The sequence below is a fragment of the Podarcis raffonei genome, chromosome 5 (genome assembly GCF_027172205.1).
Source record: "Podarcis raffonei isolate rPodRaf1 chromosome 5, rPodRaf1.pri, whole genome shotgun sequence".
NCBI lineage: Eukaryota > Metazoa > Chordata > Lepidosauria > Squamata > Lacertidae > Podarcis > Podarcis raffonei.
Window position 1 is genome coordinate 48723163 of NC_070606.1, and position 15103 is coordinate 48738265.

General features: G+C 39.9%; 1 protein-coding gene across 1 annotated transcript in view; it reads right to left on the reverse strand.

The window, feature by feature from the left end:
- Positions 1 to 3784: 3784 nt before the first annotated feature.
- The window catches only part of SEC23IP (SEC23 interacting protein), a 31825-nt gene continuing 20506 nt past the window's right edge, over positions 3785 to 15103 (reverse strand). Inside the window, exons 14-19 of the mRNA XM_053389034.1 lie at positions 14858 to 15013; positions 14262 to 14364; positions 12693 to 12878; positions 11248 to 11407; positions 7988 to 8096; positions 3785 to 6083 (exon numbers count right to left, since the gene is read on the reverse strand). Of these exons, the coding sequence (XP_053245009.1) occupies positions 8015 to 8096; positions 11248 to 11407; positions 12693 to 12878; positions 14262 to 14364; positions 14858 to 15013 (687 nt within the window). The 3' untranslated portion in view covers positions 3785 to 6083; positions 7988 to 8014. The remainder of the gene's footprint in view (positions 6084 to 7987; positions 8097 to 11247; positions 11408 to 12692; positions 12879 to 14261; positions 14365 to 14857; positions 15014 to 15103) is intronic.

A 15103-nucleotide genomic window follows, 5' to 3' on the forward strand; every position in this document is an offset into this window, starting at 1 on the left:
AGATCATAACAGAAGCAGCAAGTTAATTACATGATGAAAAATTAAATAATTTAAGAATTTTCAAAACTTCTTTCCAAAACACTTGAAGTGAGAGTGGCTTGCTTTCAAAACTCGAGTTTAAAGGTCTGAATTGTGTGTTTGTGAAAAGATTTTATCATATTTGTAAACATTCACATAGGCTGGAGAATCTAAGTTTTTTCTCCTAGACAGTCCTCTACCAACATGAACAATCTCAAGGTCAATTATTTTTTAAAATGTTAAGACAACAATATGAAAATATTTGCAGTTCTTGTTTCAAAGTGCAAATAGGAAGATGGATTTATTAGTATGGTGCTGACAGAATAAAAAAAAAGTTAGAAATCAATAAACTATCAAAACTTGCCAATGTGCAGAAAATGCTGTTGTCAGATTTAAAATGTATTTTTTTCCAGATAATTGAAATGCTGGTTGACACAAGTTAGGGAAAACTCAGAATGCTATGGAAACACAAAAAAATTTAGGTAGCAGTGTGAGTTCATTAGGAAAAAAATATGAAAAGCAACAGCAGCACATCTTTATTGTGGTCAACTAAAACATTACAAAATAGTGAGCAAACTTCAAAGTACATCAGAACTCAATCATCAGGCTGGTTAAGTGCCAAAAGGTAGGTGGAAGCATGATGGAAGACTTTGTAGACTGGAGCTCTGAAGAGGAAAATCTCCCCTCTAATTAGGTGGGATGGCCTCATCAGAGGCATACTCAAAAGCAGCATACTCAAATCTATGGTTTTTATGTGAGGAAAATACAGGCAGCAAAGAACTCTGAAACTGTATTGGACAGACCAGAGTATGTGTAAAGCAGACCCGGCTCTACAAGTCCACAATTTTCAAGCAACAGGGCACTAATAAAAGCAATTTCTTACCTTTCCCCACTCAACACCACCATTTGCTACCACCCAGAAAACACACAAAATATCACAATGAGCTTCTCCATCTCCATTCTGAATATTGTAGTCTTAAACCTGGAGATTGTGCTTACCAGTCTACGCCATACATAGACTGTATACATAACCCATACCTTGGGTTACATACGCTTCAGGTTACATACGCTTCAGGTTACAGACTCCGCTAACCCAGAAATAGTGCTTCAGGTTAAGAACTTTGCTTCAGGATGAGAACAGAAATCGTGCTCCAGCAGGAGGCCCCATTAGCTAAAGTGGTGCTTCAGGTTAAGAACAGTTTCAGGTTAAGTACGGACCTCCGGAACGAATTAAGTACTTAACCTGAGGTACCACTGTAGTTGTTACCAAAGGTTTGCAAGCCGTCCCAAGAAAGGTCATTCTGATGTTGTGAGGCGGGGGGGGGAATCTTTGTTCACTTTCCCATAATTTTATACATTTCTATCATGTTGCCTCTTAAAAGGTAAAGGTACCCCTGCCCGTATGGGCCAGTCTTGCCAGACTCTAGGGTTGTGCGCTCATCTCACTCTATAGGCTGGGAGCCAGCGCTGTCCGCAGACACTTCCAGGTCACGTGGCCAGCGTGACAAGCTGCATCTGGCGAGCCAGCGCAGCAGACGGAACGCCGTTTACCTTCCCGCTGGTAAGCGGTCCCTATTTATCTACTTGCACCCGAAGGTGCTTTCGAACTGCTAGGTTGGCAGGCGCTGGGACCGAACGACGGGAGCACACCCCACCGCGGGGATTCGAACCGCCGACCTTTCGATCGGCAAGTCCTAGGCGCTGAGGCTTTAACCCACAGCGCCACCCGCGTCCCATGTTGCCTCTTACCTGTTCTCTAAACCAAAAAGTCCCAAATTTTGTAACTTTCCTCATAGGGGAGTTGCTCCAATCCCTTGATAATTTTGGTTGCCCTTTTCTGAAGTCAAATGCTCAAACCTACTAATACAGAAAAAGTAAATATATAAGAAACACTATACACCCATCCATGGTAGAACTCTTCCAATTTTGATGTAGTATATGGCTCCAAGAGTGGTCATAACAAAGCACCTTTTATGAAGTCTTCCGTATCTATTTAATAGGCCCTTGCTGCTGGGCTCAATGGAGTTGTGTACAGACTCTTCCTAATCACAGTGACATACATCATAAAGGCACAGGAGAAACAAAACAAGGCTAAACTGAAAAGAACATGGCGAATTGTTACTCTCGATATTAAAGTTTCACCACTTTAACAAGAGACACTTTTATCACAACCTACTGAAGTATTCCTTAAAACATTCAGTTGTTTCAGTGACAAGAAACTTCACTGAGATGCAAATCATTTTGCTGTTACAGCAACATCAAAAAAGGCATAAACATGATAGGCAGCAGAAAACCAAGTCAAATTAAAGAACTTTGCTTTGGATTCCAGTCTTCCCATCAGAACAGTGAGCAAAATGCTAGTTAAGGGGAGCAGTATAGAGGATCAATTTAGATTCTAATGAACAAAAGGAAAGACTAATCACTCACTAATCCTAATGTTTAGCTGGTACTCTTTGCTTCTGTTTAATAGAATCTAAATGCATCCTCTGTATCCCCTTCTTTGACTAGTGTTCTGTTTACTGTAGTGATGGGAGGACTGAAACCTAAAGTCAAGTTCTCAAACCCAGGAGAAACAACTGTCAGTACTGACTGAAGCAAAACACTAGAAAGGATTAAAATGAAAGAAAACAATCACAGAAAGGTTTGGCAGATCAAGCTTCGCATGGCCCTTGGCAAAGTGCCCTTGATGGCTGTGGCCTTTTTCATTTCCCACAATGCTTTTCAAATAGTGCTGCTCCAAAGCCTTGTGGGAAATTAGAACAACTGCTGCTACCAGGTAAGCTACAGCTGGGGGTCAATCGTAGGCATCAGTGTGTCCTGCCAGCTGCCTGAGGGTGCCAAGTACTGATGCTGGATCATGTTTGGCTGCCCTGTCTACTCTCTTCCTCTCTTGGCTGGCATCCAGTGACCGATTCTTCTCTCTCTTCTGCCAGTAAAGGGGAGGGGAGTAGCAAAGCAGGAGAGAGAACACACACAACAGCTCAGTCCAGAAGAGCCCTATTGCTGCTGTTGTCTTGTCTCTCATCAGTTTAAGGGGGGGGGGAGAGAGAGAAAATGCTGAGATGCAGCTGTCAAAGGGCACAGCTACATTTCCCAAGCTGGTGAACTATAACAGAGCTATGGCTGCTCCTGTATGCATGTGTTCTCTATCCTCTAGTGCAGGAATGTCCAGTGTGCATGCACACGAAAGGTCATACCAATAACTTAGTTGGTCTCTAAGGTGCTACTGGAATGATTTTTTTTATTTTATTTTGTTTCGACTACGGCAGACCAACACGGCTACCTACCTGTAACTAGAACTATGGAAGGCACAACACTGAGCCACATAAATGGAAGTCCATCAACCTCACCAGGTATCTGAAAAGTGTGCATGCGCACAAAAGGTCATACCAATAACTAACTTAGTTGGTCTCGAAGGTGCTACTGGAAGGATTTTTTTTTTAATGTGGTTTCAACTCCCAAGAGACTGCGATCTACTCCCACTATAAAAAAAAACTGGCAGTGATCTACCCGTTGGATTGGATTGACCAAAGTTGTTGAGCTTCTTTGGGAGGGGGGGTCACGTGATCAACCAGGGACGCCCCGCGATAGACCGATAGATCATGATTGACCTGTTGGGACATCCCTGCTCTCGTGGAAGAGGAAGGTTCCCCCAAATTGCTATTGTGGGACTGGGGCTATTATTGCTATTATTATTTATTGCGTACCCTTTACGCTGAAGCCCCAGGGTTGGTTAGATACTTAAAAAACACAAATTTAAACACAGTTTAAAACAACTTATGTTTTATTCCATATTGTTTGCATGGAAATCCAGCATTATGTCTCCTTTGTACAAAGTTCTATCCTTATCCCATCACAAGAACTTGGCATTTTAGTGCTCATATCACTGGAACCTCAAATATTTGTAGAATGTGACAGAATTCAGCTGTTGAATAGAGCCAACAGGAATAAAAGGTTTGCGCAGAGGACAGGTGTAATGTTCCTATCAACAAATGTCAAGTTTAATAGGCAATATTCAGACTGTTTTTGATAACCACATCAACACCCAGATAAATATCTTAAACAGGGGGAAAAATATTTATCCATCAATTCAGATGACACAAAGAATGTTTGCTAAAAAAAATAGAATTTCTTAATGAATTTAAAATTTTCAAGTTGAAACACAATGTATATTCTGTGCCACCAACTCAGAAGCCATTCCCTGCCAGAGCACTAAACAATATTGAGCAAGTGAAAAGCAAAGAAAATTACTAAGGTTTTTTTCCTTAAAATAAAAAGTTTCAATAAACACCTTTTTATTTTTCATATTTGCTAACATTACATTTATTTGGTCTACCTTTACACATTTCACTTCAGTACACGCCACACTCTCAATACTGTTGTCGATTATTGAAAACCTTTGCATTTCTTTTGTTCTTTGGTATTTTATCGAGGAGGACTGAAAACACATTCTGAATACCAAATGTACAGTTCTGAAACCTGTTCAGAGACAACTTTAATCCAGGATTTATTAAAGGGCTTTCCCACTTGTTATGCTCTCTGACAAGCTGTTGCTTCATCCCGCATTCCTCTGACAGAAATTTGTTCTGGTTTAACAAATGACTGAAGGGAAATTTCATTGTGATGAATGGAGCACCGAATATTTAGAAAGAGAGGAAAAACCAAGACAGAAAACATCCTGTTGCTTTCTGAGATAAAGTGAGGATTACCGGCGGGGGGGGGGGGGGGCAGGCAAGCATAGAAGCTTGCTGGTATCACAGTATCTTTTAGTATTAGCCACAATATTATATTTATAAAGAGATATAAAATAGCTACAGGTTAATATACTGCAATGAAAAGTTCTCTCAACCTAAGAATATGAAGGTTTTAAACTGCATAGACTTTACAGCAGGGCAGAAGCTGATCCAACTACAGCACCACCTGGTCTATTACCTCCCTCTTCAAGACACAATGCTGCAACAAAGCAAATATCAAAAATAATGTGGACATTACCACCCAAAAAAACAACAACCACTTTTTCCCCAAAAAGGCTACTCATCCATGACAAGCCACTATGTAGAAGACCAGCAAATAGAAGCTATCACAATTTTATTTTTAATGAAAAAATTGAAAGTATACAGAGGGGGAATCAGAAGGAGCAGGAAAAAAGTGATAGAAGTCCAGTGTTTAAGGAACTTCTCTACCCTTCTCATACTCCACTAAGCAACACGGGGACTGCTCTTGGCATACCAAAACTCCCTCTAAATCTAATAATCAAAACACTCCTCTTCTGTTGCAGAGCCATAAATGTATTTGATTTCTGCAAATCCAGTCTACCAAGTTGTATGGAGACTTCTGCATCCCAGGCTGGTCACTACTGTCAAACTAAAATTTTATTTGGCTTATCCTTTTCTACTCTCCCTCTGCAAAAAAGAAAGAAAAAAAACATACAGCAAGATCAAGCAGTTTGTAGCTGCTCTCTATGATACAGAGTTGAAGTTCATGTCGCAAGCATTTGAAAACACTCTCCCTCAGAGGCTCAGAAGATATTTCATTATAAAATCTTAGTGGTAGGCTTACCAGGTGCAAGGAATTGCTTTATTTCAACAAATACAAATGGATGGGTGTAGATTTGTACTAAAGTAGTTTGAACTTCACAGTTCTTGCAGAAGTGGGACAAATGGTCTTTTTATTAAACAAAAAGGTTGTTATTGCTGTTTACCAATAATATTTTTTTAGAAAAAAAACAAACCACAGCCCTTATAGAAAATACAAGTCTGATAAATCAGATTATGAAGATTAATTTGCATGCCACACATTTCTTGAAGGGTCCTTTATGTTTGGCAACTCTTCCACAAATGATTCAAGGCTGGTTTAAAAAAAAAAGGTATGTGTACTCTGAACAGTAGGCTTCATTTTCTTTTCCTCCACCCCAGTTAATAAAAAAAGAAAGAAAACCAAAATAAAAAAATGATGGTATGGAATCTGAGGGCTGTAGATTGAAACCACTTCTGTCATCTGTGACAAGGGAATTGGTGTTGCCTCTTCAAAAGGTTGTTGGCAGGCCAGCAGAAAGATTAGAAAGGCTGGAAGGAAAAGTAAAAAGAAAAGAAGAAGTTGTAAGCTATGGCAAACTTGGTTAGTTTCACAGCTTATATAAAGGGCTACGACTATCAAATTAACATGTATTGAGGCAAGAGGGAAGGCTGTATGGGCAAATGGGGAGAGGCTCAGGCTGCCCTGTGCTTCAAATGGCCAACTGCACTACTTGTAGAACGTAGGGCCTATAGGGAACCTTTGAGAATCCTGTACAGACACTGTGCCCATCTGGTGAACTGGGTATGTTGCATCCTGATGCAGTATAGCAATAAGGGAAAAAAACACTGTCAAAAGGCACTCTTATTGCACAGCCAGTAAATAAACTTTAAAAGAAGAGTGTGCTGTCCTTTTTGAAGCAGCCCAATAATTGTAGACAGCTGGAAAGCCTCTCTCTCTGCCCCCCCCAACCTGATGGCATTTATATTTTTACCTATGAGCTCTCTCACAAGGAGATAGCACAGGATCTGCCAACCCCTCCAAAAAGTTATTATTTGTGTACATTGGATGAGTTTACATTTAAGTTATGCATAAGATCAGAAACATTTATCTGCATATTTTAGATGTAGTTACACTTAGCAAGCAAAGCATGAATATGTCATGAAGCAGCATGGTATGAGCCAAACTGAGTATATTTCACTGAGTCCTGGGAATAATTTCTAGAGCTATGTTTTATTTGTTTACCAGAGCTGCAACAAGTGCAGTTAAAAGAAAATATTAAGATATTAAACAAATGATGCTTAATATTTGATACCCTGGTTCCATAGTGTGTTTAGGGAACCTAACATAGCCACCCAATTACAAAGTATAAAACAAACACCAAGCACAGTTCAAATCATTTAAATCTACACACAAATGCACACAAACTGAGACATTTCCCTTGCTAAACAATACTACTGTCAACTGAATATAACAAGATGAGTTAAATGAGCTGAAATACTTGATAACCCATTGAATAATAATTAAAACTAAGTTCAATGTTTCAGAATTTAATTCTGCAAGGGTATGTATACATTTAGGATTTATTTTCTGTTGCGTTTCCCTCCCTCCCTCTCTAACCTGAAGCCGTGAAGAACTAATTTCAAAAGAGAGACGTTATCTAGCTCCTTGCTAGCACAGATGCTGGCACAAATAACAGAAGTTAATCTCATTCCTGGCTAGTATGAACTTGCAAGTCACTAAAATATGAGCACCACAAAATTACTTTTGCCCACTGCAATACAGTGACTTCCATCTTTTAAACAGATCCCTTTGATTTGCTTATGCTCTCATAGTTGCTTGGGGGGGGGGGTCACACTGTCATATTTTTAACAATGCAATGCTAAACAGATACCAGAGCTGTCATAAGCTTGAAATTCCTTTGACAAGGGCTTTAGGTGTTGCTTCAGAGCAGCTTATGCATCCAGTCACAAAAAGATGCAGAAGTTCTGATTTCAATATTGCAAAGCAGCACAGGAAACTAGAAGCTTGGAGCATTCCCACTTTTTCTTTTCACCACTCTCTCAAATATCCAAAGCACATTGTGGATTTGCAGGGTAAGTAGTAGTCCAACTGCTTCATATTCCAAGCCACAATCATGGGGAAAGGAAGAAAATGCCTTCTAGTATCCTGCCTACTGAAGTCACATGGAAGGCTGGGATAAGGGAAATGGCCTTATGCAACTGGATGGGACAAAGAAGTCTACTCCAGGTGCACTTTTCATTGCAAATGCTACATATAAAGAGACCACCTAAGATATTGTCACCTGCACACAAGGGAACAAAGTCTCTAAATTTCAGCCATTTAACATTCTCACATCAATAGGAGCTCTTATCACTTCCCTGTTTTACAAAAGGAGGGGCTGTAATCTCAAGTAGGGACAACCTGTGCTGCATTTATATTGAGGATTACTTACAAATTCTGAATGATGGGTATCCATACATCAATGTTGCGGCTGTTCAGGACAAACATTCATAGTTCTATATATTTCTTTCAGGAGAAGCAAAGCCGTGTCTTCTGATTCCCTGCAAATAAAAATACTTGCTGATTGCCAAATAATTGCCTGCTTGAAACCTTTTGCTATTCAGCATTTTTCCCCCCCAAGTGCAGCAGACACAAATACCTAAATATGTAATCTTGCTGACTGAAAGTTTGCCACTGTGATGTTTTCATTTGTTCCTTTTATTGGTTCTCAACACCATTCCTCCCATACCTCACAAGCAATCTGTTGCTGGCAGCCTGGTTTCCTCAACAACCTGCATGTTACTTTACATTCCATGACATCATCCATCCTAACACCGTACTGTCACAAGTGCAATAAAAATATAGATTCCTTTAGCACACTCATTGAGCTCTGTGGGTGAAGCAGATCTTTTCCAGCCTCAGATGAGCTTTCATGGATTTATTTTAATTCTACTTTCTGGTTATTAATACTATCATTAAAATCACAGTACATCAAAGTACCGTTGTGTTGTTTTATTGAATGTATTAATGTAGCCCATTTTAAGTTCCCTTCTAGGAAGAAATTTATTATTATTATTATTATTATTATTATTATTATTATTATTATTATTAATTCCAGTGTGCATGAAGTCTTACAGACAGCACTGCATCTTATTTCTGGCCAGTCTCTGTCAATGAACATTATTGCTAACCCATATTTCATCTGCACAGTGCGCATTTCAACATTGCTCTCCGCAAAATGTAAAAAAAACCCTGCATTAATATAAATAAATCAAAGATAATTTACTTCACCCTCCTTCTACGGTGCACGATCATCCACATGCCCTATCATAAATTACTGTACACCAAGATGGATAAAAATGGATTTTTTAAAAATAAACTTTTCCTTTTTTAAAAATGTAGATTAAAAATGTTTTAGGTAATATGTGTCTACATATTAATATTTACAGTCTAACTGCCAAGTATAGGTATTTTAATTTTTTTCCTGATAAAAATAAATTGCTCTAGTCTGCCTGGTAACTATCAAAACTTGCTTCCATCTACCAGAGGGCCATGTAGGCTATACCTGCAGAAATGTCCTTTTCTCCATTCCTTATTAAAGGTCCAGATGCCCTACCCTCTTTTGCACCTGGCCATCCTACCTAGCGGTCATGGGGCATTCGTTTGTGTTTTGTTTTTGAGGGTGGGGCTGGGCCAAGGCACAGTGAGGCATAAATGAGAAAACTGGAAAGAAAAAAAAACCCAAGCTGTCTGCTCGGCATGTTCCTATATTCCCACACTTAGGCCTCAGTCCTATACCTTACTTGTCTGGGAGTAATCCCCACTGAACAAAATGCACTCACTCATTTGACCTGGGAGCCGAGTTGCTGCTGCTTATCAGAAAGGAAAAGGGGAGGCGGTGGGGAAGTTGACATAGCCTAAATAGAATTGATTCAAATCGTTCTACCTGTTCTACACAACCCAAATTACTGTACTGAGCAGTTGTATTACAAAATTCAAGATTTATATCATTTTTAGAAGTTGCTAAGAACATCTCCAAAGAGAGTTAGCAGCGATCTTTCAAGCAATGCATTTAATGCTAGATTATCTCTCCACAGAAGTCTCACTAATTTATTGCTTTTACACTTATTTATAAAATTGTCTAGGTACTGTGCTCCGAAGAAAAAAACTTAGAGAGTTGATGCCTAATAAGACACCATACAAAAAAGGGGGGGAAAGGTTGGGATGGGCAGGAAAAGTAAAGATCTGCTACATTAATCCTTGCATGTGCTCAACCATATGCTGCAAATCACAGGGAACAAGAGTAAATATTGCACAAATACCTGGATAACAAGTGGAGTTCTATATGCAAGTAATCATTTGCCCCCTTCCTACCAAACTACTTTTAAGAAGCCTACTAATGTTATAATTTATTGATCAATAGATATTTTTTTAATTAAAAAAAGCCCAAGAGTGCCACCTTACGGAGAACAATATACAGCTATGTTTTTAGCATACACCAAACAAAACAGATTCCAGCATATTCCAGCATTAGTCCCACAGCAAACCCGCACAGATGCAGAACAAGCAGGATAATACGTTTTATTGCACCAGCTAGTCAATTAAAATTCCGGAGCAAACTTTAAAATACTGTTTGGATGGTTATTTTAAATGACTAACTGCTCAATAGGAAGTATCCTCATTCACTGTTTCTCAAGAAACGTAAACCCATACTTAAAAACACCCCCATCACTATCTTTATATTTTGGACACACACACACACCATTAAAAACAAATAATTTGTTTGTCTCCAGAAAAGCACCTTTTACTGGTACATATCAGACATACTTCTCATGCACACAAGACTTTCAGTTAAATATTAGCACAATCACAGTAGTAGTAGTAGTAGTAGTAGTAGTAGTAGTAGTAGTAGTAATACCAAGTCCTTATTTTCTCCACCAAACCCCACTGCTGTAGGCAGCTCTGATCCTGTGGTGTTCCTGCAAAGGGCAGCATTCCACTGGAGAGTGCAAATTATGTGCTTTGTCTGGACTGCAGTATGTGGCATTTCACATTAACCTTTTGTGACTGCGAATACTGCACTGGTACAAGGAGAGGGATCTCTTGTAGGTTTACCAATGAGACCACATTGGGACAATAACAGATCTATCCATGTTATGCCCTGTGCCACAGACCAAAAGACTCTGTTGTACTTTAGTATTTTCTAGCCCTGAGAAACTCAAGCCAGGCTAAAAACATTACAGTGAAAAACTCTTTTATCTGGTGCAAAAACTGATCTTATGAACAAAATAAGATGCAACCAATGTGTGGGTATTCACACGCAGCAAACTGTGTTGTATATTTGCTGTAATGTTCTGATCCTCAGTGTGGAAGGTGTAACAGTCGGAACAAAAATACAAGTAGCTGCCCTCCCAACATCAGCATCACTGTTGCTTACCTAGAGAGGGCTGAGGCAGGGTGGGAGCAAGATCAGGGACGTGTGGTTGCACCAGCAACAGTGACCATGCCAATCTGGCATGTTCAGTGGTGCAACCACATGGCCCCGACCGCACCCCCACCCTGCCCAGGTAAGCAGCAGGGTGGTTGCTTCTCACCACCCACTCCTGCACTGCTCCTGCATATAAGTCCCAAAAAGGCTAGCAAAGAAACTGCTAAAATAAATGCAGGAAAGAACATGAAGCTGTGTGTCATATTAGAAGAAAATATTATTACCAGTAGCACAAGTGACTCTGTAGAGCAAACAAATACTCGTTGAAACTTTCTATGGGTTTTTCTTGCAGCACATAATCAATACGTCGTCCTCCATTTAGCAAACCAACTTTTACAGCCAAGTCTTCATCTTTTGAAAGATCTGGGCTTTCAACGATCTTTTCTGTGGCAGCAGAAGGAAACAGAGCATGAAAAGTACATGGTAAATTGAATCTTTGATGAGTTCCTGGTTCTGCCTTTCTGCTGTCCCTATTACACTTTATCCATTTTAAGCTTGCTGGAATATTGTCTGGGTTGTTACAGCTGTGGGTTCCTCCTATTATCTACACAATGTGGGAAGGGCTGTAGCTCAGTAGAGCATCTGCCTTAGAAGCAGGTCAGGTTCAACCCCCCGGTATCTCCAGGTAGGGCCGGCAGAGTCTCCTGACTGAGTCCCTAGAGAACTGCATCCCATCATCCCTGACCACTGGTCTTGCTCAGCAAGATGGCCCAATGGTATGTCACTACAAGACAGCTCCTATGCGTTCCTAATAGTAAAAGACAGAAGCATAAGTTACGGGAGGTCAAACTTTCAGAGTATTTAATAACAGAACAACAGCCTAATATTTGTGTGGTGTTTCATCATATTAGCTCAAATAAAGTAACAGTCAGAATATCCTGCCATAAAAGCCAAAGCAAAAAGTTTCCCAAATACAAATTAAATTCTGTGGCTTGTTTCAGTTACCAAAGGGGACTTCTGTGGTTGTGTTTCTCAAACTGCAGGCCTTCATACTATTTTACAAACTACACTTAAAAACTGAGGAGAGGGTCAAAAACACTTTGCGGCAAGGAACAGTAGGGACGGTTAATCAAAGAAAAAAGCCAAAATTCCCATCAGGTTTCTGGGACCCATCAAGGCCTTCAATACTTGTCAATATTAATAGATTAATTCCATTCTGGCACAAATTCTGATGTTACCAAAAAGCTTTTGCGGCTTTGACAAAAGCAAGGAAAACAGTGGTAAGCCATATTAATCACAGATGGGATGAAGCTGGCAAACGGCTGGTCACTCAGAAGAGTATCATCTGGAGACAGTATTACAAAGGCAATTCATTTCAAGAGATATACCCCATTTTTATGTGGTCTGCGCATGAAGCTTGTACAGCTAGCAAGGGGATGCTTTCAATTTGGCCAACGAAAGTTCAAAAGACACAAAGTGAAAAATGTTATTGACAAAACTCTCATTCAGACAAAGTGCTCAAAGTAAAAATAAATTTAAAGATTATATGTTGGGGGAGTTATCCAGAGGCTACAGGGTTAGATATTCAGAATGATGCGTAAGAATCTAAATCAAGCCTAAAGGCATCAAGCTTAACTTCCTAATACAAAGGTAATAAAACTGGGGCACGTCCCAGTCACTTAACATTTTCAGTAACTACTGAAAATATAATAGCCATGCAACAACTAACCGTCTGTCTCATCTTTTTCTTCTTCCTGTTTAATCTGATGAGCTACCTTCTCCAGTTCTGCTTGGAGCTGAATGGAAGATGTATGAGCGCGTGCAAAGTCATTCAGGGTTTGCCAAGCACTTTTCAACGAGCTGATGAAACCCTGTTTCAGGTCTGATCCCATTCGAGAAAGAGAGTCCTTCAATTCTGAAACGAGAACCATTCTCCAATAATTAGAAATGCCACAGAAATGATGAATTGTAAGACAAGAATTATTCCACAGGCACCAACTTATTTAGAGCGCATTTAGGAGGAAAAACTGAATATACCTTCTATGAAATGAGCTATTCTGCCACCTTCAGGACAGATTTGGGTTGTAGCGGTGCTGAAGTTCTAACAGGAACTTGAGACAACTAGTACTTTGGCAGCCGATACCAAAAAAATGAAATGCATAAAAAATGCAAGGACAATATCCTCAAGCATCCCATGTTATCACAATTCAGCTATAGTAGTAGATACTATTTTACAGCTGAAACTTTTCCATGTGTAGAAATTAAGAGGAATATATCACTACAAACAATAGGGATTACAGTGGTACCTCAGGTTACATACGCTTCATGTTACAGACGCTTCAGGTTACAGACTCCACTAACCCAGAAATAGTACCTCGGGTTAAGAACTTTGCTTCAGGATGAGAACAGAAATCGTGCTCCGTTGGTGCAGCAGCAGTAGGAGGCCCCATTAGCTAAAGTGGTGCTTCAGGTTAAGAACAGTTTCAGGTTAAGAATGGACCTCTGGTACGAATTAAGTACGTAACCTGAGGTACCACTGTATACAGCTGCCACCACATGCACAGAATTGCAAAAGCATTCAAAAAGAGACATAATAGAATATGATCACCATGTCTCCTTACTCACTATATTAAGAGATGTGAAGACCCCAAAATATTTTTCTTCCGCAAGGCCCAATGTAGAGGGAAATGGTAAATTGAGAGGGAAAATTGTGAATGGGGAAAGCCTTATGACACATCTGCTCTTTCAGAATGGTCAGCGAAATTATGCAAAATTTTATTTCTGAGAATGAACCTTCTTCTGTTTGTGTATTATAATCTACAACAATGGGGGGAAACCTCCAGCCCATGAGTCTAATTAGCCTGTGGGGCCATTTGGGGCAAACCATAGTCACCTGACATCATATGACAGCAGGTGTGGAGATCTGTTATCTGATCCAAGCATCTCAAAAGTTGGAGCTGATGCCTCTGCTGGTTCCTGTGCTGTCTCTGCCACCACCTTTTACTGTCAAAAAGCAAGCAGGTGCTTCTCTTCAGTCTTAGTGGTCACACAGAAGTATGACTAGATATAAGAAAAATGCTGCCAGCTCTCTGACCATAAACGGCAGCATTTTCACTACCCTCAATATTCTTCTTTTGCAGACACAGCATGAACACTGAATCACCTGACATCAGGTTATGGACAGGTGAGTGGTCCTGCCCACCTTCTCAAAATTACCTGTGAAGTAGTGAGCCAGTTCTGGATCCAGCCTTCTGACTAGATCCCTATATTAGAAAATATATGAATACACTTTATTTACCAAGATGAAGCCTTTTTCTGCCTTTGTGGTGTGGAACAAGAACTGGTTTTACGTCCAAGTCAGGAATAATCATAGGTTCTAGCCTATAAGCCACTGGATCGAGCTGGAAACAAGAACGAAAGCAGTGATCAGTCTAAACATCAATCTTGTGGGAGCCTCACATGACCTTCCCCAAAGCCAGTTAAGGAAGGGGACTTAAAAAGCTCTTTCCACAGGAGACCTATTTCTAAAATGAATGCTTAAATAAAATTTAATGATGCAATAAAAAAATGTGACCATAATCCAGTGCAGAGATGCAACAAACTTAAAGCTACAGTCCTATACCTACTTGCCTGTAAGCCCCACTGAGCAGATATGTATATGTATTGCACTGCTATTCCACTGATTTGCAGGCCCACTGTATGTTATGGGGCTTAAGTAATTATCTTAACTAAATATACATTGGTACAGAAGTACCTGAAGGTGTGCTAAAAATCAGTTTCAGCCTAACAAATTGTTTTCCTGAGCTTTTAAAAAGATCCAATTAGGTGTTAAATGGATAGTCAGTCTATAGTCCTTTCGCTGAAAGTGATTGAAAACCTGTGCTTCTCACAAACCGGATGATAGATGTTGAAAAATCCCTTGCAAGTGGGGAGCCTGTAGTTTTCATCAATTTTGTCCACTCCTCTTACAGTGAGAAATACACCAATTGGCGAACCCAGAGCAAAGAAATTGTCTGGCTCAAAGTCAAGTGCACTATATACCACAGACACCTAGAAGACAAAGAATTAAAAAAGAGATGATTAATACCTCCTTCATATGTCAGTCAGCCCACTTGAAAGCCACAGGTGTATCCCACAAGA